The sequence below is a fragment of the Caretta caretta genome, chromosome 9, assembly GCF_965140235.1.
Source record: "Caretta caretta isolate rCarCar2 chromosome 9, rCarCar1.hap1, whole genome shotgun sequence".
In the NCBI taxonomy this organism is placed as follows: Eukaryota; Metazoa; Chordata; order Testudines; family Cheloniidae; genus Caretta; species Caretta caretta.
In genome coordinates, this window is record NC_134214.1 from 102775302 (window position 1) to 102799401 (window position 24100).

The 24100-nt window shown below is 46.7% G+C and overlaps 1 protein-coding gene across 2 annotated transcripts in view; it reads left to right on the forward strand.

Annotated features, from left to right (window-relative positions):
• FOXO4 (forkhead box O4) overlaps positions 1-22034 on the forward strand; it is a 31040-nt gene extending 9006 nt beyond the window's left edge. The window contains exons 2-4 of one of the 2 annotated variants that reach the window (XR_007358631.2): positions 5469-6710; positions 11074-11199; positions 15757-22034. Coding sequence is in view for 1 of the 2 variants with exons in the window: in XM_048865523.2 (XP_048721480.2) it covers positions 5469-6692 (1224 nt within the window). In the remaining variant the exon portion in view is untranslated. The remainder of the gene's footprint in view (positions 1-5468; positions 6711-11073; positions 11200-15756) is intronic. The other variant, XM_048865523.2, reaches the window with a different exon arrangement.
• The last annotated feature ends 2066 nt before the right edge of the window (positions 22035-24100 follow it).

A 24100-nucleotide genomic window follows, 5' to 3' on the forward strand; every position in this document is an offset into this window, starting at 1 on the left:
CCACTCAACTGACTTTGAAGCCCATTAGTCTTTAGCAGGTTAAAGAACATAAGAATGGCCGTACTGATGACGGAGACTAAGTTTTTGGGTGACTGCAGGCGAACAATGCTTTGAGTGTGACTTCCTTTGAAACGTGGCTATTTAAAAGGTTCTAGAAGGAAGTTCGCCATGGTTGAAGTTAGCTCTAGTTTAAGAATTAGCTTGGCTGGTTGATTTTTGACACGTATCCTGGACTAAGCCACTGGAATCTTGCTCCTGTTTTTTTGTTTCCAAATGCATTCTTAAAGTGCTAGCAGTGTGCTAGGTGCTGTAAACAGATTGGGTTCTTTGCTCCAGCAAGCTTAAAACCTAGATGAGCAATTCGAAGGTAGGATTGGAGATAGGAACCAACAAAAGCCAAGTGACATACTCTGGCATCCCAGAGACAGTAAAAATCCTAGAGAGTGGAAACACTTTTGGCAAAACTTGTCACACCTCAGCACTTTTTAGGGGAGCGAATTAAGATTACTAGACCTTTTGGAAGATGTGACTTGGAGGAGAGGGTGAAAGCCAGGACGAGGGAGGGTTTGTGGGAGCCAAGTAGTGAGCTGTAGCTCATGAAAGCTTATGCTCAAATAAATTGGTTAGTCTCTAAGGTGCCACAAGTACTCCTTCTCTTTTTGCGAATACAGACTAACACGGCTGCTACTCTGAAACCTGTAGAATAAGGTGCAGAGATGAATGGGAGAACAATACAGAATGGGTGGTTACTGGTGGTGGTGTGTGTGCGCACGCAGGGGCAGGGGGAAATGGAACCAGATGAGAACAGAAAGGTTGGGATGAGGGGTGCCAGGTTGTGTAGGGTCTCATTGCTCAAGCATGATCTTATTAATACTTGTTAATAGCCTTACTAATGGTCCTGTATAGAGAGCACCTTCCTAACGCAGCCAGGTATTCAGCCCTGCGTCTTGCTGTTCACAGTGAACTCTACAGGAAAAACAAGGTGTGCTTAACTGAACACACAGGCCCCACCCCAGATCCTCTAAGGGCTTGTCTACACTGGCGATTTACAGCGCTGCAACTTTCTTGCTCAGGGGTGTGAAAAAACAGCCCCCATGAGTGCAGCAAGCTTCAGCACTGTAAAGCACCAGTGTAGACTGGGAGCTACGCCCCTCGTGGAGGTGGGGGTTTTTTAGAGCACTGGGAGAGCTCTTTTTCCCAGCGCTCTGCACACAAGCCACGTTAAAGCGCTGCCCGTGTAGACTGCCCCTAAGAGTCTTAGTCCTAGAAGGCACTGTACTTTTCTCAGGGGTGGGTGCTCTTCCAGACGGAACATTGCCTGCTATATGCATCACCAGTCTAATTGTCTTGGAAGATTTTTGGTGTCACTTTTCTCTGTCCCCAGGTGCTTTGCTTTTGGAAAGAAATTTGCTCCTCTGGAAGAATGCTGCAGAGACACTGCTACATAGCTGAGGGAGCTCCCCAAGAAGGCTGTTGCTGGGAAGTTGGTGCTGATTATAACAGCTGTTCCCTCCTATCCCGTCCAATCCCAAATGACTTTGGAGTTATCCATATAAATAGCCACATGGCTTGGCTTAAATCAGTTGGCCTTCCAGATCCTTCATTCCATAGCACATTTTAAGATCCTCATCTCCCAATCCCCCATTCTGTAGACGAACAGAAAAGACATGGGACCCACTGCATGCATTTAATGGAATATCATTAATAGATGACTGCAGCCTTGTGGCTCAACCTGGTGTGTTCATTCTGGGGGGAGAGGGCATGAAAGGGACCCTGAAGCCATGCATGGGAAATGCTGTTAGATAACTGAAAACCCCCTGCAGCAGAAGCAGCTGCCCAACAAGTCCATTGCAGCTTTGCTTTGCAGACCCTCTTCAATGCTAACTTTGCGATCTTAAATCCTTTGTCATTAAATAGCTAAACAAATGTTTGAGAGATGGATGCTGACAGAGATGTATGGGGTTTGGGTTTTTTGTATACATCTGCATTTAGCTGTGGGAGTGCCCATAACATGCTAGGCTCTTTCCAGGCATAGAGATAGGTACCATTCCTGTCTTGGAGAGGGTATGGTCTAAGATTTCTAGCAGTAGTCTTGACATTGGACACTAGAACCTTGTCTGCACTATGATTTCCATACTGTTTGCCTGTGGTACTAGTGCTGGTGGTAACACTAGAATGGACACAAGCATTTTTTTGCCATCTTGTAGCCTGACAGTGGTAAACATGCTTGTTTCTGGTCTACTCTGGTATTTCCATAGGTGATACAGCCAACCAGCTGTATCAATGTAAGACAAATGGTGAAAAAAGGTCTAGTGTAGATGCACCTTCAAGGTGATATTAGTGTTGGGAGTGTAATGCTGGCAGTGGTAACAAGTGCTTTCAGAGTAGTAAGGCAGTTGGGAAGGAAGAAAGAGAGCCCAGATAGTTAGGGAAGGAGAGAGTAAATCTAGCTAATACCAGTCAGCTTTTGTCATTTGGACAAGAACTGTTGCCTCCAATAAAAGTCAGGCCAAGGACCATTGGCAGGAACAATTGCTGGGTGAGGCCACCTTGCTTGACCCAGTATGATAAACCTATTGGGAAATGCCCCCTTAATTTTACAACTTGTTCCTTACTCTTCACGTTTAGTCACAGTGGGATAATATCCTGCCGATGACAAAAATGGGGGCCACCTTCTTGAAACAAAATCTCCCCTTCATTCTCAGAATTCTGTAAGTGTCACCTAACTTCTGCACTTCTGAACTTTCTCCAGTTCATGTTTTGGGTAGGTGACCTCCCTGCTTTCATAAGGGCATTAACTACAGGAAGCCCCTTGCATTGTCTGTGAAATCAACAGGGTTGGAGGCAAGTCAGCTCTTTAATTCTGCTTTAGAAGATCTGGATACTTGAGTTCATTTTCAGTATTGGCCTAGCCCTTCTGCTAGGGTTACTGTACCCAGAATCGCAATGTGTATGGCTTCATCACAGCCTCCTGATGTGCATGAAGAGTGCTTGAGGTCTGAGGTGTACACATGACAAAACTGTTTATGGGCTGCTGACAACTGTGTTGACATGAGTATTGGCTTTGTTTCAGGGTGTCTTGTTTGTAACCTCCATGCCGCCAGAGAGCTGGAAAACTGTAAACTAAAGTTTCCACTTAAGCCAAAAATGGTGGCCTGTTCCTGTAGGTTTCAGTGTAACTGAAGGGTTTGCAGTCATGTAGAGGATTTTTGTTGATGTAGCAATTAGCTGATTGTAGTTCCGGCCATAAACTAGGTCTCACAGCTCATCTGGCCTATTACCCAGAGACACAATCTTCCTTCTTTTTCTGTACATGTTGTTCTAGGCCATGTGGTTTAAAGTCCCCTAGAAGTGCACTGAGCGAAAACCCTTCTGTTTGTGCAATAGCAGTCATTCTTTCCATGGTGGGGTGTATATACTAGCTGCTGTCTAGTTCCTGATGAGACTGGGGTAATGCAGGAGTTCAGAGCTTAACTGTTGGAAGGGAAGATGAGGCTCTTGTCCTTGCTAGTGGTGGCTGCAGAAAATCCTATTTTAAATCAATAATGTTCATGTGTAGTCTTTTTTTGGAAGAACAAAGTTGTCAGCCTCTGCAGGAGACAGGATACCATGCTGAATTGGCTGTGTGGGATTTGGGGATCACTGATCAGTTTATTTAAAAGAAAACTTCAGACTAGGGAGCCATTAAGTTGTGCATGTTACTGAACCTATGTCACCACATGAGCAATGATGAAACATTATTTACTGGTACAGGTAGTCTCTGAGGATCACAACTCCATGGTAACCTAGCATGCTGACTAGTTGTGAGGAATTTGTATGCCTTCAGGACTGACTAGTTCAGGGTTCAGGGAGGTGGTTTTGGCTAGGGGAATGTCTAGGATGGGACTCGGGGCAGACCCAGTCCTGCAGCTTCTTCCCACTGCAGGAGTAGTCTCCACTGACTCTGTGTTGCTAGTCCCACTCCTGCTTCATTTCGGGGAGGTGGGCAAGAGATCTGATGAGCAAGGCAAAACTGACACAGAATCCAGCATAGCTAGGTGCTGACGAGGCCATGATGGGGTTATTGGAACTCTGCCTGCTCTGAGGGATTCTTCTTTGTCAGCAGTGGGTAGAGGTTGGGGGAGAGGCTGATAAGCAGTTGGGAGAAAGAAAAGGAGCTGTAGCTTGGCTGGGGTGGGAGAGGATGTAAGGAGGGCAACAGGAGCACCCAGTTAACTCCGTTCAGACTGTCTTGGCTATATGGGTTAAAGCTGGGGGCCTCTGCAATCTGCTCCATCTTATACTGGGTTGAGGCAGCCCGGGGATCCCTGTCATGGAAGCAATATAGCCTCTTAGAGCAGGAAAAATTTGGCTTCCTTAACTAGTTCAAGGTAAACATTAAACAAACCCACCACTGCGAAACTTGGGGAAGAAAAGTTTGTGTTTACGTAGCACCCGCTCAAACAATGGGAACTTCTTCTGTTGGGTCTGAAGTGTCAGTCGTTAGACACTCTTCGCCTGCAGCTATTAGTACCTATGATAATGGCAGACAGAATATGTGTTTCGGTTTGTCATTTTCAGGAGCACTAGGAAGGCAGTGGAAAAGTATTTTCTTGCTAGATGGAAAGATCAAATTAGGCCTGGGTAGGTGTATATAGAATGAGAGGTGCAAATGCTGTGTTTCTGGTTGGGTATTATCATTGATCTCTTTCTCCGCCCCCACCCCCAATAGTGATCATACAGATTGCTGAAAAGTGGCTTCCTCTTTGTGGGGTGGGATGGGGAACCTCCAGAACCGTGGCTGTGACTCATGTCCCCCACTAGATGAAGGCATCAAAATAAGGTTTACTTCCTATTACCCTGTTCGTGTTCGTTCTCTCTTTCTAAGTGTTTGAGTGTGGTAGTGGTCTTACTGAGTTCAGGGTCTTTCTCCCTCACTGCTGTGCCAAGGTTTTCACATATGGTGTGCTCCCATTGTAAGAAGCCACTCCCCACGCATTATCCCTCTTCCTTAGGACCACACTTAAGTTTGTTTTGACCCATCATATATACATGCCATGGCTGTATCTGCAAGGGACATGCTAGGTCTTCCTGGATGGGAGAGTAAATTTGCAGCTGTGCTATGGAAGCTGCCTAGCCTGTGCTCATTGCATTCAGCTGTTCCATTGTTACAAAATCTTTAATACTCACTCAATAAACATTCTTCAGTGTTGGTTGCTTTTTTCAGGACAATGCTGTCTACTGAATCCTTATGCTGGCCTCATGCTCTCTAGCACAGTTAAGGTTGCTCCATCCTTTGAGTTTGGCATTAGTTCCCTCTGAAGAAACTCCTAACACTCAAGATTCCTTTAGAAACTCAAGTCTCTCTACAAAGTGGAATCTAGTAGGAATATATATGCTGCGCATGCCAAGCTTCCGATGAGGAATCGGATCTGTTTATGTAATCTGTACAAATGGGGCTAACGTGCTGTCTTTTCTGTTTTTTTCAGAACTCTATTAGACACAACTTATCCCTGCACAGCAAGTTCATTAAAGTGCATAATGAAGCTACAGGGAAGAGTTCTTGGTGGATGCTCAATCCTGAAGGTGGTAAAAGTGGGAAAGCACCAAGGAGGAGAGCTGCCTCCATGGACAACAGCAGCAAACTGGCAAAAGTCAGAGGTAAAGCATCCAAAAAGAAGGCCTCACTCCAAGCAGCTCCGGAAGCTACTGCCGACAGCCCTGGCTCCCAGTTCCCCAAATGGCCTGGGAGCCCATCATCAAGGAATAATGAGGACTCCGATGTGTGGACCAGTTTCCGGCCTCGAACCAGTTCCAATGCGAGTACCACTAGTGCCAGGCTGTCTCCTATCATGCCTGAGCAGGACGACCTCCCAGATGAAAAGCTTCTCCCTTCTCTAGTGTACTCCAGTGCATCCAGCAACGTCCCACCGACCGTGGCTGAGGAGCTTGAACTCATTGATGGGTTAAACCTGATGTCACCCAGTTCATCTATGCTGTCCACCCAGCAGTCTGCCTCAAGTGGCTCAGTCCAGAGAGATTCCAGCTTCTCTTTGAGGACCCAGAATTCAGCTGGTCAGACCTCTACTTTTGGCACCTCTCTGTTTAACCCTGTTGATATCTCACTGCAGAGTTCTGTTAACCGTTTCTCTGGCCCTCAGACTCTTGAAGCTCTCCTGACATCAAGCTCTCCACCTCCCAGCGATGTGATGATGACTCAGGTGGATCCAATACTCCCTCAAACTGGAAGCAGGCTAAACAGCCAGACTTTTCTGCTTCTAGGTGGACAAGTCACCCAGAATAAAACAAGCCCAGTCAACCCACGAGAAAAACCTTTGGAGCAGCAATCAGAGTCAATAAGTGTCAGTGCTTTGCCATCTATGCTTTCTGCAGTGGCATCTCCTCAAAACACAGCCAGCATGCCCACTCTGAAGGCCCCAGTCCCAGCACCAACGGCCCAAGCAGTCCATCAGGGCACCCAGTCACTTCTCTCTTCTGTTAGCTCTGCCCCCTTTGGAGTGAACCAGGACAGGCTGCCCACTGACCTGGACGTTGACATGTACATGGAGAACCTTGAATGTGATGTGGATTACATAATCAACAGTGACCTCATGGATGGAGAAGGACTGGATTTCAACTTTGAACCCATTCTGTCTACTCCCAGCTACCCCAACACCTCCCAGGCCTCCAACCATACTTGGGTACCAAGTTAACTTCAGGAATACAAAAAGGTAGGCAAGTTTGTCAAATACTCTGTAGATTTCTAACAGACGCTGCCAGCTTGAGCTGGGATGTTCCCCTTGCAGTCCTCAAATGCCCAGTTCTGTACTAGTGAGGTACATCTGTTTAAAAAGTGGCAGTATCTTGATTGCTGAAAGCTACTGTGGCTGCCCTGCCTAGAGGAGAAATGAGCTTCAGAGGTAGATGGTATTGAAGCTACTTGTAATTTTCAAGTCCTTTTGCTTTCTTGTCTCTTGAGCTGCTGGAGTCTGGTTAGTGGAGTGGCTTGCTCTGTGTGCTCTTCACAGTGAGTGCTGGAGGATGCTCTCTCTGGCATTTCTGTGCAGGTTTAATTAAACTTTTGGACTGGGAAAATGCTTTCTATAGAGTAGATCTGTGAGACCACTCTAGTGTCAGAACTTCCTGGAAACACTTAATGTGCAATGCCATATTCTCTCTCCTTATAGCTTTTAAAAAGAAACAGTAATGCCTCCCTATGCCATTGGGTGACAGTGTACCTGCATACAGCTCCTGAGCCCTTGCGCTTCCTATGTCGTTCCAGCTATTCTGGAGATAAGATGATACTGTTTATAATTCTTGCACCTTAGACTTCCCTGCATAAGCTTTCCTGCATTTACAATTTTCTTTTGGGAACATGGCCCCTCTATACCTTGTAAGAAATGTGAGGTTGCACAAATCTGGTGTAATTACTGACTTGCTTTAGCCATGGAAGCTGCTGCCAACACTGATGGAGTTAGCAGAGGCTTTTCTCACTCATGCAGTGCGCACCTATGATTGAAAAGCAAGTCCTTCTTAGGAGCAGGATGGGCTTCCCTTCAATCCCAGAAATGAGTTAGGAAGCTTGTTTTGGCATCTGGCCTCTGAGCACACATCCCTCTTTCCTAACCTGCCAGAGTCTCTCAACTTGCTCCTTGAATAGCTTTGATGTTGTGAGGAACTGATTCAGAATTGCTCTTCGATCACATGCAGCAGTCCTGACTTGGTTTTGGGAGCCAAGTGTATTGTGGCTGTGTTCCAGTAAAGGGGTCTATTCACAGGAAGGAGTCGCGGGTAAGGTAGGTGTCTAAATAAATGCTGGGAACTGAGCTGTCTGTGACTGAGACCCACTCGGATTTTCCCTCTGCTTAGAATGCACCTCCCCAGACCCAGCTTGCCTGGCCATTGGATTTCCTTCTGGTATTGTCACTGGGCAGCACTGCACAACTGCTGGTTGTTTCCTGGGATCTGTAAGTGATATTCCATGTTTAGGAGAAGGCGACAAATACTTTAGAAAATAAAATAAACTCTTCCTACTGGAGAGCTGTGGGGAATGGAGTTTAGTTAAATTGCTAGCTTCAGAGGGCATTAGAATGTGGTGTTAGAATCCCCTTTGTGAGAGGACCTGTTTGTGGGTGGGAATAAAAGCCTAGAAACATTTTTGTCTTGGTTTCAGGGAAGGAGAGGAGGGGGCTTTCTTTTCAATTACTATCAAGTCTCTAAATCACATGCCTCTAAAAAGGCTCCTTCAAATCATCTTGTCTGGTAAACTCTGCTAGGGCCTCCTGGTTTTTGTGGGGAAGACACCCACCTTCTGGCCAACTGTGGGTGGTATCAATCTGTCATTTGTTTGCATATGGCTTTTCACTTTTTGAAACATTTCTCATTATCTTCCAACGTGCTGTTGGAGGGAGATTATTAAAAGCAGGAGTTTAATGGGACTCTCAAATGTCAGTTACCCAATCTTAAGCAGTAAATGCTGAGTGGCTTCATGTTAGTTCCTTTAATTTGTTCTCTGAACCATTTGGAGAGAACTGCTTCCCACACCACTAATGAAGTGGCAGTTCAGAAAACTGGTGCCCAGGTTTCCAGTGAGACTGACAATTGCTTGTTCTGTGAAAGATGCAGCAGTCTAAGTGAGTTGATGTCCCTGTGTAGTGTGCTTCAAAAACACTAGTTTCAGGAATGAATTGTTTGGGGCTTTGTCTGGCTGGATACCTGCCGATGAATGTTTCACCCTTTCCTGAAGGATTAGTTCAAACTAAAACCCGCCATCTTCATGCTTCAGAAGGGAAGCTAAGCAGCACAAACTAATACATTTATAAAACAAGTTCTTCTAATGCAACATTTTAAGGCAGAAGTATTTTTAACTAGAAATTGTTTCTAATTTGCCATGTGGTACACTACATTAGTGTTGGCATTGGCTAACAGCTTGATTCTGGTGAGCTCCTCAATACTGAAGAAGACTGCACTACAGATAAGAGCCTCTCCTCCATACAGTAGCCATAATGCTGTGCTTGTGATGTCAGAGCATATTCTTCTGATCTCATAGGTAAAGTGCTACTTTATGTATGTAGAACAGTGGTGTCAACCTCAGCCCACCTGATCTGTTCGTATTCAGATTCTGTAGAATGTTTGCTTTAATTTTACAAAGTTCCTAGCAAACATGATTGTGAAACAACCATTCCAAATGTGACCTGAATGTAACCAGTGCAACACTGTCTGCCTGAGTCTCCAGACAGCATGGCACAGTGGCTCCCTGCCCCTCCCTTAATCCCATTGACATATCAACTATACAGTCTGTTAAGACTAAATGTCAATATTTAGTATTTCATTACTAACACCTTCAGCAGGTGGAATGGAAGGCGGGGCCAGAGAATTGGTAATTGCTGCAGGGAAGGGAAGGCAATGCAATGCAAAGGAAAGAACAGAGTAAACACAAGGGTAAAGGGAGAAAACTTGTGGGTGGGTGGGGTGGGGCAGGAAGGTAGATACACTGGGAGCACAAATAATGGTTCTCCTTAGTGGGAGCATGTCTTCCTACTGAGTTTCTACCCTGATATTTGTGCAGACCTTCCACTGACATCAGTTTGGTTGAGGATTGAAGAGAGAATATTGTCATAACTGCATGCAAGGGCCAGAGATAAAAATGGCATTCTTCTCTTGCCAAGGAATTACAACCTGATCTAGAGGGATGGAATAAACCTTAGTTTATAGCACTTTGATTTACTGCCTTGGCAGTTAAATCGTGGGATTGCTATGCATATTGTAGACTTGGATTTCAGCGAGACATAATTGCACAAGAAATAAAAAAATCTCAATTAAATAAAAATACCTGAGCATGGATTGGATATTGTCTGGCAAACAGTAGTGTTACCAAGTGGGAAACCTCTGAGGTCAGTGTTAGGATCATACTCTAGACCCTTCAGGAAGCTCATAAGTTGTACGTTCAACAATAATAAAGTCTGAGAAACTATTGGGCAGCAAACCATGCCAAACTGAACAGTGATCTGGAGAGACTTGGATAGTTGTCGTCTGGGCCTGTGACACGTAGATCCATGAACACACTGATGTAATGCTAGCTGCAGATACTTGGATAGAATTAACTCCCTCTCCTGAGGCATATGGTTGGGGTTGTGTGGCCCATCTGTGAACCCTGCAGACTGTCTGCATTGAAAAAATAAGGAGCATTCCGTTTGACAGCAGTATTACATTTATTGTACTGAGAAAAGATCCCTTCCCTAGTGGAGTTAACCAGCAAAACCTTCTCCCCTCTCCTAGGAATTAATCACTGGACCTAGTTCAAACACTGTAAGTGTTTGTGACTGTGCGTTTGTTCATTTGAGTCTCACAGAAATTAAATGAAAAGTCAGTTGTGGGCTGGGAGGACGACCTCATTAAGTGGTGGTAGAAACACCCAGATTTGGTACAGTGTAGTTTCTGAGACGTTGCTTCTGTGTACTTCCCAAGGGCAAAGACTGAGAGGTAGTGATTCTTTTCTGTGGCAGTTGCTCTGATATAATGCATGACAATATCCATAGCAAAGCTTTGTTGTGACCATTGTGTGCATCACCAGCCCTGGTTCATTCTGACCTGGGAATATTTCCACTCTGTGAGAAATCGCAAATCCTATAATTGTGACTTGGGTTTCCAAAGCTCATGGTTGCTTTAGGAGGGGGCTGAATATTGGGGTGCATAAACTAGTGCTGCAGTCTTGACTTTTTCCCTCCTGGGACCTCTCTCGTTTGGCAATGCATGACCCATGAGCTAGTGCAGTAGGCGAGCTGTAGGCCAGATCAAGACTGCCAGATGCTTTTGAATGGCCCCTGAAATCTTCTTAATTACTTATCATTTTTTAAATTATTTTCTCTGGAGGCTGGATCTTGACTGTACCTTGCGCAAGAAATTTGGACCTTGACTAAAAATAGACTGTCCATGATCTAGTGTATGTACTGTGCGCAGTGCAGAGTCTTGAAGGGGCTAAACCAGATGAGCGGTCTTCTGATTAGATGCCATGTCTTTTTGAAAGCAGCTGTGTATTATACTAAGGAATGTTTATCAGAGGGTAGAATCTAACTAAGGATTTGTGGCCAACAGCTGGCCATACTTTGGATGCATGCGGCGGGGGACTGATGTGTGTCCAGAGCATTGCTGCTTAGCTTTCCCATCTGGACCATGGAACAAGAGATGCAGGATAATTTTGGATGAATTGAAACAAATCTGGTAAGTGCTAGGCATAGGGATTTGGGAGACATTCTATGGGAAATGTGCGCCAGAGACACCACAGTTGATGTCCCCAGCAGTAAAGAAGCAGAAATCTGTAATGGGTTCTGAAGTTTGCTATCAGACATCAGCAGGAAGCTTCTCATCCCCACATCATTCTCAGTGAATTGCATTAAACAGTAGTCCTGGGGGAATTCTGCACCATTGCATGTGTGTAGAATTCATGTCTGGCGCAGAATTTTTTTTTTCTGAGCAGAAAATACATTCTGCCTCATAAGAGCTGTAGTTCCACCTTTAGCCCAGCAGAGGCTGCTGTGGCGCCAGAACAGACTGCAGTGGCTGACTGGCAGTAACAGCCAGCAGCTGGCTGCATTCATCACCGTATCCTGCCCATGGAGACAGATTAGGAGGCATGGGATATGGCGGGTGGGGGCAGAGTGGGGCACACGAGGCTGCTGGGGGGGGTCACAAACTGGGGTTCAGAAGGGCTAATGGGAGGGACAGACTGGGGCGGGGGCTCAGGAGCTAATGGGGAGACAGCATTTAGCCAGGGGCTGAATGGGTTGGGGGGGTAGGGGGCTGCAGGGCCACATGGGAAGAGGAAAGGGAGGCTGCAGGGACACATGGGAATGGGGGCAGATTTGCCAGAGTCAATGGGAGAGGCTAGTAGTCAGTCAGGGTCTGCATGGGGGAGGCTCCCCAACTCCCTAACAATCCCCCCCTCCCATAAAAACACCTGTTCCATACTTCTCCCACCCAATAACCCTCCAGGCTCACTCCCAGGCTCCTTCAGCTCCTCCGACCTCTGTTACCCCTGACTTCCCCAAGCCTTTGCACTGCTTCTGAGGGCTGCGGGAAATACATTTTTGTATTGTATTTTAAATGAATTACTCAGAGTTCTATATTAATTTGTCTAGTAAGGAATCTATTTGTCAAAAAGCAGTTCCTAATTTTTTTTGTCTGTATTATTACAGACCTACTTGCTGACAGGTATTTTGAAATAAATTTCCAAAATAATTGAAACTGACATGATTATATTGTGTTGTTTTGACAAATAAAATATGCAGAATTTTGCAGAATTTTAAAATATTGTTCGCAGAATTCCCCCAGGAATAAAACAGCAATTTCACATTCAGGTGTAAGAGGAGGGAAGCAAAGGGCATGTGTACTGCCCCCTCCTGTGTCTCTTGGTTATTTGCGTTCAGTCCTTAGAAACTATTATTGCCTAACGGCCAACCAAGAATGGGGTCCTAAGGTGCATTGAGCAATGTACAAAAAGGAGCAGACAATCCCTGCCCTGAAGCTCGCAGTCTAAATAGACCGGACACTCACAGGGTGGTAGCTGGGATAGAACTCACAAGCAGAATGACCAATGTGATGGAAAGAAATGGGATGCTAGCTCCACAGGTTTTGGGGGATGGGTTTACTCAGGAGGTGGAGCAACTAAATGGAAATAAAAAAGAAGTGAAGGTTTGTGCTGAGGATGGGGCAAGTGAGAAGAAGGTGAGAGGGGCAGGTTTGGAGGATATTGGAGCAAAAGCCAACTAGCACAGGGCAGAGAGAGTCCAGTCAAGAACTGTAGAAGATTCTCCAAATGTCCAGCAATCCAGAGGTATTTGCTTTTATCTGCTGCACCTGGTAAAACTTTTGAATCTCATCCATAGCCTGAGGCTAGTGATCAGCACAGGAGGATGGAGGGGGAGAGCTCCCAAGAAGGGAGCAGCAGTGCAGTTGGGATAATGGACCATGAAAAGTATGGCTGAAGGGAGTAGAGATCCTAGGAAAGGGAGTTGAATGGGAGCAGGGAGGATGGGCAAGAAATAGCAGAAGGCTTTCTAGAAAAGCCCATGGAGAACACTAGTAAAGGTCAGAAAATACTGTGTATTTCTCTGTATTTAGGTATGAAGGTGAAAACACCGAAATCTATAACTCAGTGCATCAGTGAGAAGGCTGAAGATCTTAGTCTTAAAAACACAACTTCCGTTTTATTCAGTGAAGCCATTTATGGGCCCTTACCTGTAGTTTCTGAGTCAGTGGAAGCAGGCTAGAACCCTGAATTTGTAGCCTCCCTTCCCTGGCACAAGTTATGAATCCTTTAGGCTGGAAATGCCATGGTTCACTGGTTCCACAGCTATGATGTGGTCTTGGTTCGATGTCCCTCAGCCCACAGGTTTGTAGGGACAGCGTCTCTTTGGAAATGCCTGGCTACCAAATAACTCTTGCTCTAGCATGCTAGGTGTTGACTGTCTGTGTTCAGATCCCTCCTGCAAACACGTTCCTTCCCAGAAGCCCATGAAGATCAACCTCTGTCACTGAAACTTGCCTGCACCACTAATGTGAACAACCACTCTAAGCTGGCACCATCTTGCCAGTGGACTTCTGGGGGCTCTGTCTGACTGGACTGTAAGCATCTCAGTCTAGGGGTCCAGCTTGTGGAGCACACTGGCACTCAGCAAATACCACTGTCGTCATGCCGTGTGGTGTGTACAGAGCCTAAATGAATCTGGACGTTGGGAAGCGTTCCCCTTCAGGAGGTAAAGGGAGTCAAATAGCAGCCTAACTTACCACTTCCTAATAGTGCCCAAAAATAAAACACAAGCTCTCAAGGGGCGCAGCAAGGCCCCATCTCCAAAGAGAGGCCCCCAAGCTGACACAGGCACGTCACAGTGCTTAGCAAACCCTCCTATGAGCCCTAGGAGGTAGGTCAGGATTTTCAGCCCAGCTTTACAAATGGGGAAATCTGAACAGAGGTTAAGTGATGTGCTCAAAGTCTCATAGGGAGTTAATTTGAAGCCAGGAGTTTTCTCCGTTCTGAGCTCAGAAAACACTGCCTTCTCTGCATCCAAGCTGAATCACAGCCTAACAACAAAAATAATTTCCACCCCCCTTCAGCTCCCTTTGGCACATGTGGTGGGAATACTTGTCCTTCCCTGAGAATGTGAACCCTGTCCCTCTGGCTGTGTCGTCAGCTCCTTGGAGCAAGAGCCTGTTGTTCTGTTCGTTAAAGCACTGGGTGCATACCAGATGTTATACAAAGTGACTTATGAGAGTCCTCCACCATAGATTTAATAGGGTAACGCAAAAAGACTATGGAGCCACAGTGTGGAGTTTGTTATACACAGCCACTTGTATGTATGGTGCCTACAGACCTAGAAGATCAATCATCCTCTCTCAGTGCTTAGTCTAAGCATTTTAGAGGACCTGTGATCCTGAGCTGGACACGTGGGGCTGGCACTTGGTCCCACTTGAATAGCGCAAAGTCGTCTTGTTTGGCTCCTTGTTTCCAGATTTCTGATTACTGTTTCTCAGTGCATACTTGATTTCTGGTGATTTAGTTGTGCGCCATTCATGGGAAAGGAGCTGCCTATTTTCTATACATTTACTTTCTGTCCCTAGGCAAATGGGAAATCCAAAACCTTCTCCATCAATTCCTGGTGGAGTTTTTCATGCTAGTTGAATGATTCAAAATGGTGAAATAAAACTGTCTGTACAGATTCCTTACTGCCCACAGAACCTCCTATGTCCCTTGACCACAGCCCACTCTTGGTTCTGTCTCTCTCTCTCTTGCTCGCCAGGCTGGGTTTTGACACGTACTCCTCCCCTCCCCCTCTCCCCCCCAGAACTTCAAAGAGGAATCTGCTCAGTTGCTTTTGTGCTTTTCCCAGGGCTGCTCACTCTTGTACCTTTGTTCCCTATACAGAAATGAGTAACATCCCCTCCCACCCCCCACAGTTGTCTCCACCGTGCTGTTGCTAGATGCTGCAATGCTGGTGTTGCTTGGATGGCTTTACAAGTCAGTCCTCCATGTGCTCCACTGGCGTTTTGACACTGCCTTCTGAAGCAGGTCAAAAGCTCACAAGTGGAGGTTCCCATCCTAATCTTTCTCTCTTAGCCGTTGATTAACTATTCCAAAGGGTTATTAGAAGGAGCTGTTCTTCCTCTTTTGGCTGCTTGTAGGCTGATGCTGTGGCTATGGTGAGGGACCAAGCCTGGGAAGGTTTTCCTGTAAGACTGGTCTTTTGACTGTAGTCCGAAATGTGCATTTGTAGTTTTTGATGTGTTCAAACAGAGCTTCTTAAAGTGGCCGTGCAGGTGAAAGGCTCTTCCTGGTGTGCAGGGCCCAGGAGACCCATGCTCAGCCACAGTCTGTTTCTCTTGCAGTTAACTCTGGTGGCTGCCCAAAAGGGAAGAGTGACTTTCCCGTCTGGCTGCTTCTCCTCCTAGTTCTAGTGTTATCAGGACCCTTCCTTAAGCAAAGCTCTTCAGGCTAAGCAGTCTTGCTTTAGCTCCTCTGGGGAGCACTCACTTTTGAGACCCTGTGTTGTTCCCTTTGCTTTCCCCTCCGCTCAATCCCGCTCTGAGTGTGGACAGGGTCTTGCTGTATACTTCACCCTGCATTGGTGTGAAATCTCTTCCCCTACAGAGGTTTCTCAGCGTGTGCATCCCCAACTGGAATAGGATGCTTCTGCTTAATGATAATTACCCCCAAATCGTTTCTGTCCACAGCTCCATTTGAGGCTGAGATCTAACCACCTGCTTTGTTTTTCTTCTTCCTAGTGTCCTTCAGGTTTCTGAATGTTGGGTCCTGACTTCGCTTCCCACCCCTGGCAGAGTCTGAATAAACAGAGCGCACTGGACACAGCTTCTCTGCACGCCATGCCTGGGGCAGACAGAACTGCCCACCTGGGAGGAAGGGGGCAAATCTGCGCCTGTTTGCAATAGGAAGAGTTTTGAAAAAAATCCTGTTGTGTGCTGCTTCTCTTCCTAAAAATCCTGACCTGCCATGGATCTTCTGCAGAAGCCCCGGGGCTGTGCACATTCGAAGAGGAGCTCTGGTGAAAATCCCCAAGCTTGGCCAAAGGCTGTTATGCCAGACAACAGCGTTATCCCACACAAAGGGTGGATGTGTTGGAGGCTGCCTTATCTCTGCCATAGCAGCAGTTCGCCCAATGTCTCAGGCTGTCAGAAGGGGCCTATTCTGTCCCCACCTTGCCCTCTGGGATGGAGTAGCTGGGCCTCTTCCTTCAGCCTCCAGCCTTGTGCTTGTACTCCACAGACTTTTAGAAGAATTGGAAGGAGCCTCTTGGCAGAAGCCTATTAGGAATAGGGTAGGGTGCCAGATGGATCGGTTTCAAAGTACCCCACCATTCTGCACCCATCTGAAGGGTTGGGCGGGTGGCAGCCAGGGAGGCTTCCCTTTACTCACCTAGGCAGAAGAGGAGGACATACAGTTTAATTTCACTGTGCCAACTGGGCCCGTTGAATGCGTAGCATGTTCTAGAGAAGTCCTGTGCTGTTCTAAGCACTTTCCTGTTACAGCAGGCTGCTGGAAAGTAGACACAGGTGCTGATTGTTGTTGCTGGGACTCCAAAACATCTTTGGGAGTTTGTTTCTGGGCTGTCTTGATACAGCAGAGAAAGGGGAAGCCTGGGTGTGGCCTTAACAGAGCCCTGGTTGCTTTTCAGAAGGGCATTTTCTATAGATGAAATATTTTTTTACTAATCTAAGGGCTTTCTATATTGAAAGCCAATGTAACCACATGTCTCCCTTGGCTTACTGGGTATCTCTCCCCCTAAGAAGGTGGTACCAATGGCAGATTTGCCTTTCAAAGCCGTGCTGAGAATAAATACACTTGACATTCAATTATGTGTCTGATTGGGGGAAGAACTGGCAGGCCCCCCAGTTCGGAACTGTGTGAGGAGGGAGTTGTACATTTCTTGTAATCTATATGTAAAACTAGCTACAAATTAGAAGCTTTTTCTAAACCTTTTAAAATATATATATTTTATATATATATTTAAATTGAGAAACAAGATTATTCACTTTTTTTTCTGCAGCTTTATCCTGTTGATACCACATGAACACTACAGTGAGGCTGGGAACAAGCTTGGGGTTATGGAGTGTGAATACAGTTTGGGAAGGGGTGGGGGAGACACTTCAGAGTGTTTGGGGAATAGCCACACTCTTCAAATCAAATGGGAGAGGTGTTTACAGAAATCAGACTGCTGCAGATCAGTCTCTGGCCATGTGATTGAACACTCCCACTAAGTATCCCCTAACCTTGTGCTCTTGGCTAATCATTAACAGGGGATAAGCTGGGTATGGTAAGCCCTAGAGTAGCTGGGCTGCGGCTGATGCTTCAGAGGCTTAGGTTCCCTAACCTCTTAATGAGGGAGGCTGATTTGAGCCAGGCCTGCTGACACTCTCTGCAACCTTCGTCCCCAACTATTTTGAGGCCAGGAGTTCAGTCTGCTTTAGTAGCTGACAACCTGGTTGTCCTGGTTTCTATAGCTTTTCCTTTTGTTACTGAAGTTTTTCTGCTACTACTTGCTAATTCTAGTCCTGTAGGCAATGCTGGAGGAGTCTGATTGGGGTTCTGACCTGTGGACAGTTTTTGTCCTGGCCAGGACCTGAAGGGGCTATGAGCGTCAGCTGGCAGTTGTCTTTCAGCTTTTGGGTGTTTGCGGTGGTAGGATTTGGGGGAGGGGATAATTCTTTGCAGTGTTCTATCCGATTTGTTAATGCAGAAAGTCTCCAGCATTCTTTCTGCAGATGGTAGATGAGACTTCTTGCGGAAGGTTTATGTGGTGAGGTGCTGAAAGTTTGCATTGCTTTGCTGCCTTCTCTGCATGTTGTTTCAGGGTTTCACTAGAACTACGGGAGACCTGAACAAGAATGGTATGTCTGGCCACCCAAAATGAGGCCTCTGGAGCAGTCTTTCCTTGAGCCTCATCTGCCACTAGATCCTTTTTGGGAACACTCATTGGAAACTACGTTAAGGCTTTCTCTTTACTGAAGACTTGAGTTCAGGTGTGCGTTTTCACAGTAACATGCCCTGGGTTCACACCCACATACATCTTGCTGTACTGTCTGGTAATGCAACCATCACACTCCGAACAATAGGCAGACCTGGAGTTAGCTTATCCCATGCATTGCTAAACTGGAGTAATGGCAGTGAAAACATTTAGCCATGGTCAATCAGCGCAACTGATAGATGATAGTCCTCCAATCCCTTCCCACAAGCCCCGGGCATCCTGTCCTGTGCACTAATTGTGCACATTGCCTTCATAAAGAACAGTGGCTGATGGTCTGATTATTAGGGCAAGCTGGATCCTTTCCTTGGGCACCTGACCCACCATACCAGCATGGTTAATGCCACCAGTGAATTTCCCGGGCCTAGACCACTTACTCCTGCAATCGCCAGCGTGGGTAGACACCCTGTGAATGTGAGAATAGAACAATGCAGTGAGTTGTGGCACTATGAATCTCAGGATAGTGCCCACGTTAGCTGTATTGCTTCTCACAGCCACGTAGAGCACCAGTGGGGGTGTGACACAGCATGCTGACATTGACAATGTGTTTGTGCGTTAGTTGGTTAGGCTAGCATGTGTTCAGTGACCCATGATGGCTTACGCTGTGGTTAGTCAGCAGCGAAGACAAAGCCTAAAGGCGCAGGACTGTACTGTTAGTTACCAGTACCTCAGACCTACAAACCCAGTGCAAGCCAGAGCCATTAGTGAGCATATCTGTGCGTTGTAAGCAGTCTGCTTTAGAGCTTTCTTTCAAGTTGTCCAGTTCAAACAGCAGCATGTTAGTGCACTAACCCACTTGGGTGCCTGTTACAGCCTGTGGGCCATGGGGTCTGTGCACTGATATTGCACTCCTGGGAGCTAGGCAATTAGGTGGCTTTTCTCACAAATGTGTCTTGCCTTGACCCATTGTAGCTCTAGGAGCGAGCTGCAGTCAGGCCTAGCGAGAGTCACTGGAATTGCTGCTTCACTGGCTTTAAGAGATGGAGTTTGTTGTAGCTGCTACCTCTCCCTGCTGGACCCTTGCTGTACCGTCTCTCACTGGGATACTCTCACAGAGCACTTACTGCACTTAGGGTGGACTGAGACCTGTCCCTTAGGGAGTTAAATGCCCACTGAGAAGCAGACTCCAAGCCTCGCTGCTGCTGCTGCCTCTTCCTGGTGTCTGGAACCCGAACTTCAGCCAGACACTCCATTGCTCCACCCAGAGACGGCCACAGCAGGAAGTGACCAGTAATGCTACAGCACGTCCCTATACAGCTGCATCGGGCATAGGCACAAATGGTTTATCTCTCGGTATCTTCCCTGGTAGCTAAGCATTTTGGCAGCCTCATCTGCAGGGGGCAGAACAGATGGTGGTGCTTGTGTCCTGCCGCTGTCTCTGGCCTGTTCAGGGTTTGCTTTCCATCTCCTCACTGCAGCAGCAAACGGCAGTGTTTGAGGTTCACACTCGGTTGCTCATAGGTGTTAAGAAAGCCAGTATGGGAGACTTCCAGTGGAGCCAAAAGCAGCAGGGCTCAGCCTACTGTGAAGGTGGCACTCCATTTAAAGGCAAATCAGCCCTTCTCCTGTACAAGGGCAGAGTGGTGGATCTAGTGAATGGGAATGGATGAGGGCAAGGGGAGGAAGAATCTGGCAGTTGAGCCTCTTATGCCCTTTTCCAAACTTCTGACTAGCTCTGTCCATAAATATTGTACTCCTGTAGCCTTGAGCATTGCCCCAAGTGCTTGTGGGTAACCTGTAGTGAAGCGTCCAGCCCTCATTCTGATGTAGGGCCTGGTGGAGAATTCCATGTATAGAATCACTTTACATAGTGTGGGTGGGGGACAGCTGTGTTCTGAGGTGGCCCTGTCCTTCTGGGTGCGTGCCTGAGAGAGTTAGCTGGTAGGGGATGCAGGGCTGTAAGCACAAGGCCTGATATAGTACGGTGCTGTGTGGTGTCTCTTCATCCTTATAGGCTAGTTGAGCTCAGGCCACACTTAATTATTCCATTCCTGGATTCAACCACAATTGTTCATAGTGTCGAGCTGCTCAGTGCCACGAAGGATTCTGTGCACTATCGGCCTGTGGAGCCAGCAAGAGGCAAACCCATTGCCTTTGTGTACACCTGCGTTCAGCAGCCTCCTTGAGGCACTCTGTGGATCTGTGATACCTTCAAGTGGCCCTAGTCTTACTGTCGCTAACAACTCTGAATAGCCAAAGCTTATTGGAACCCTTCACTCTCCCCTTTGTCAGGTTGTCACTTCATGCTACACTGTTTTTAAATTAGCAAACAAACCATCCTGACGAGAAACTAAAACAGAGGGAGGGTTCTGGAGACCGTGTATCTTATAAATGATGTGCATACTAGAAGCATGCAGCACTAATCAGCTTTTCCAAAGGAAATGCCTAGAAAGATTTTATTTAGGCCATGAATTCTTATTTTTAAATTTAGTTGCTTATTTATTGTCCTGCTCCAGGTGGTATTGCCCTCAGAAGTCCCTGTGCATTGCAGCGTGGACCTGGGGGGGCCTCAAAAGGCAGAGGCACTCATACCAGTCTGATGCAGTAGCTCTGAAAGGACTGTCTTGAGCCTTGTTGCTTTATTTCTGATAAAAATAAAGTGAGAGTTTGGATCCATCATTTATAGTTGTGGGACATGAGCATGAGTGGGATAGTTTGGGGTTCAGGTCTTTTCCCCCTACCCAAACTCCATCTGAGGTAGGAAAATGGATTGGTGTTGTGATTACATTGAAAAGCTTGATGATGATAAATTAAATCCTTGATCCACTGTGTAAGGCTGTGTCTATATGGATGGTACCATGTTGAGTACAGACACTGCGCATCCCGCTGGCATGGGTCTAAATAGCAGTGTGAATGGTGAGAGAGAGAGTTTAGGCATCTAGAGTACCCTGAATGCCCAGGGTGTATACCCTACATGTTTCTACACACTGAAGCAGTGCCTCCCATGTCTACATTGCTGTTTTTAGCAGTGTAGTGTCCGGCTACCTCCCCACTGCAGGGAAAGGTTCTTGCGGGGAAAGGCTCCGGGAGCTCCCTATTGCCAAAGCCTTTCATGTGCCATGTAGCTACATGGGTAGTGCCTGTACTCTGCATGCTGCTGTAATCATAGATGTAGCCTAAAAGATGGATTTCGTGGAGAGGTCTGTCCTTGTGATAATCCGTCAGTGCATGGAACCCACTGCCACCCCTCCTCTCCACCTGCAGTAACACGTTCTGTGGGAAAAGGGATCCCTCTCAAAGCACCCAGGCTACTTCACTCCCTGTGCCAGGGTACATCCTAAGGGGAAGAGGTTCTGCATGGGACAGTCTGATTTAGTCATTGTGCTGACAGAAATGGGTGGTGTCAGTGACTGACTGATACACACCTTGGTGCTGAGGTGAAAGGAGGGAGCCCAGGTGTATAAAAGGCCAAGAGGGTGAAGCAGCTGCTTGCAGAGCTGTGTTCATGGTGGTCTTGCAAAGGCTATTGACAGCATGTTTCATGGCATGTAGCTTGGGGATGTTTGCAATCAGCTGAGTGCTGTATGGTGAAGCACCAGCAGTGCCTAGAGGGGGATTTAGATGCTTGGAGGGTGCATCAGTTTGGAAGGAGGCTTTTTCATTAGACTGCAAAGATAGGAAATGGTCCCATGATCTACTCTTTCCAGGACAGTATTGTCGTCATTCTCCACTCCCTCTGGACGATGGCCCCAGCCTCTTTGCTCTCATAGTGGGATGCCTGCACCAACATGCTAAGAGTGTCAGCCTGTTGCTCACAAGCAGGGTTTCTCTGTTGCTGGCACAGGCCCCCCGTTCCCATAGCGTAGGCAGCACCAGCTGGCATAGGTTCCCACACCTGCCCCAGCTGCACTCTCGTTCAGTCATTTCTCATGAAGTTTTTTACTTTTTAAATCTCTGCTTTTTGTTTGCTCTCCTGGTGATTTCCGAACTATTACAGGCTCTGTTTCCATCTGTGCTAGTGAGACTGTGTAGAATGTGCTAGACTAGGGGGAAAGTTTGACAAATAAAGATCTGTAATCCTTTGCTCTGTGTCTCGTGCAGTTTCTGGTGTCTGTTTTGCTGGTGAGACGCAGCTCATGTTCTGATTTCAGCTGGCTGCTGGGGCTGTGCACTCTGATCTGAATGTCCCTGCGCCAGCCTGAGGTGGAAGAGGCAGTGCATGGACGCTGCCCTGAGACTCCCAGGATGCTGTGTGAGGAGCTCCCCCGCACTGCTCCCACAGGCTGGGTGTAAGGGCAAATGGTGCTGCTGGCTCCTAGACAGTCTTGAAGGGATGCAATAATTGAAGGGCTCATCTTGTGTAGAAACCATCCCAAAGGTAGGAGCCACTCACCACCAGTCCCTTCCTAATCAGAGTACAGGAAATAGCCCACCTTATTCTTGCTTCCCACCCTACCTGTATTCAGGACTCGGATCAGGCAGCTTCCACCAGTGTCAGCAATTCCTGGGGATTCTAACTCTAAGTGTACAAACTAAAGGGTTCCTAGTCTCTCTGCCTTCTGGTCACCCATTCCCGCAGCAGCTGCTGAGGCTTGCTTAGGGTAGCCAAGCACTTCAGGAGCAAGCTCATCTCTGCAGCATATGCCACCAGCACAGTCATCAAAAAGAGGATGGCTATTCCATTGTTCGGGCTCCAGCCAGGGAGCACCTGCTGATGTCAGTTCCTGTGGGCTTGGAGCTATCCCACGACCATACCTATGAGACACAGCCATGTGCAAGATCTTGCATCTAGGAACAAAGGACGTAGGCCACACAGCATGGGAACTGCATCCTGGATAGCAGTGACTCAAAGGGATTTACAGGTCATGGTGGAAACCAAGGGACTATGAGCTCCCAGCACCATGCATGTTTGCTCTTAGCCACTGATGTTAAGATGTATATGCAGGTCAAAAAAAAGTTAGGAGTGATGAGATGTTACTACCACTGTATACAGCACTACTGTGGCTTTTACTGGGATACGGTGTCAAGTTATGGGGTCACAACTTAAAAATATTGACAAATTGGAAGGTCAGGAAAGAGCAGTAAGAATCACAAAGTCTGGAAAACCTGTCTGACTGTGAGACTAAAGATGTTCAATAGACTGAGCTTCATCAGATAGAAGTTTAAGCAGTGAGTTGATGATAGTCCAGAAGTACCTATGTAGGGAGAAGACTTCTCATTTCAGAGGGTTCTTTAATTCAGCAGACAAAGGCAGAACAAGCTCTAGTGGAAGCCTGATCAGTTCATACTAGGAACAAGGTGCAATTTAGGTGTTGGAAATTATCTATTGGAGCAATGTGCTGATGGACATGGTGGCTTCTCCATTGCTTGAAGTCTTCACATGAAGATTTAGAAAGGCAAAGATCTGCTCCAGCTCAGTGAGAAGTTCTGGGTTTGCTGGAGGAAGTGCTGGTGGAAAGTCTCTGGCCTGAGTTATGCAGGAAGTCGGTCTGGATGGTCCCTTCTGGCCTTAAAATAGTACGCCCTCAGCTGGTACTGTGCATGGTACTAGTCACCCTATTGTGAAAAGGTTATTGCAGAATTAAGGGGTGTGGGAGAGGTCAGAGGAAAACTTAACCAATCTTTCCCAGTCTCTTTGGATTTATCTTAGAAAGGAGAGGGTAAAAAGAAATGATAAAAGTATATGAAATAATAAATCTTTGAGAAGGTGGATGGACTTATTTGTCTGTCATGATACAGGAGGCAGGAGACATTAAATTAAATGGTGGGAAATTCAAAACCAATAAATGGAAATACTTTTTCATGTACCAATTAGTGGAACTTACTGCTACAGAATGTCACTGGACCAAAGAATTTAGACTGAGTATGACTGGACATTTATATGGATAACAAGAATACCAAGAGTTACAATAATTAATGCAAATAGAATTCTGAAAGGGGACCTTCTCTGTCCTGCAGCTGCCCACTGGTGGCAGGGGCTGGTTGCTCCATTCCAGCCAATGAGCATCATATGGGTGGATTTCTCCTACAATTTTGGCTCAAACCCAAGGATAACAGTGTCACTGACATTAATGGGGGTGGGTGTCTCCCAGTTGCAGCACACAGGCTGCTGAGTGGCCTTTAAATGAGCATTAGCTATTTCTGCTCTG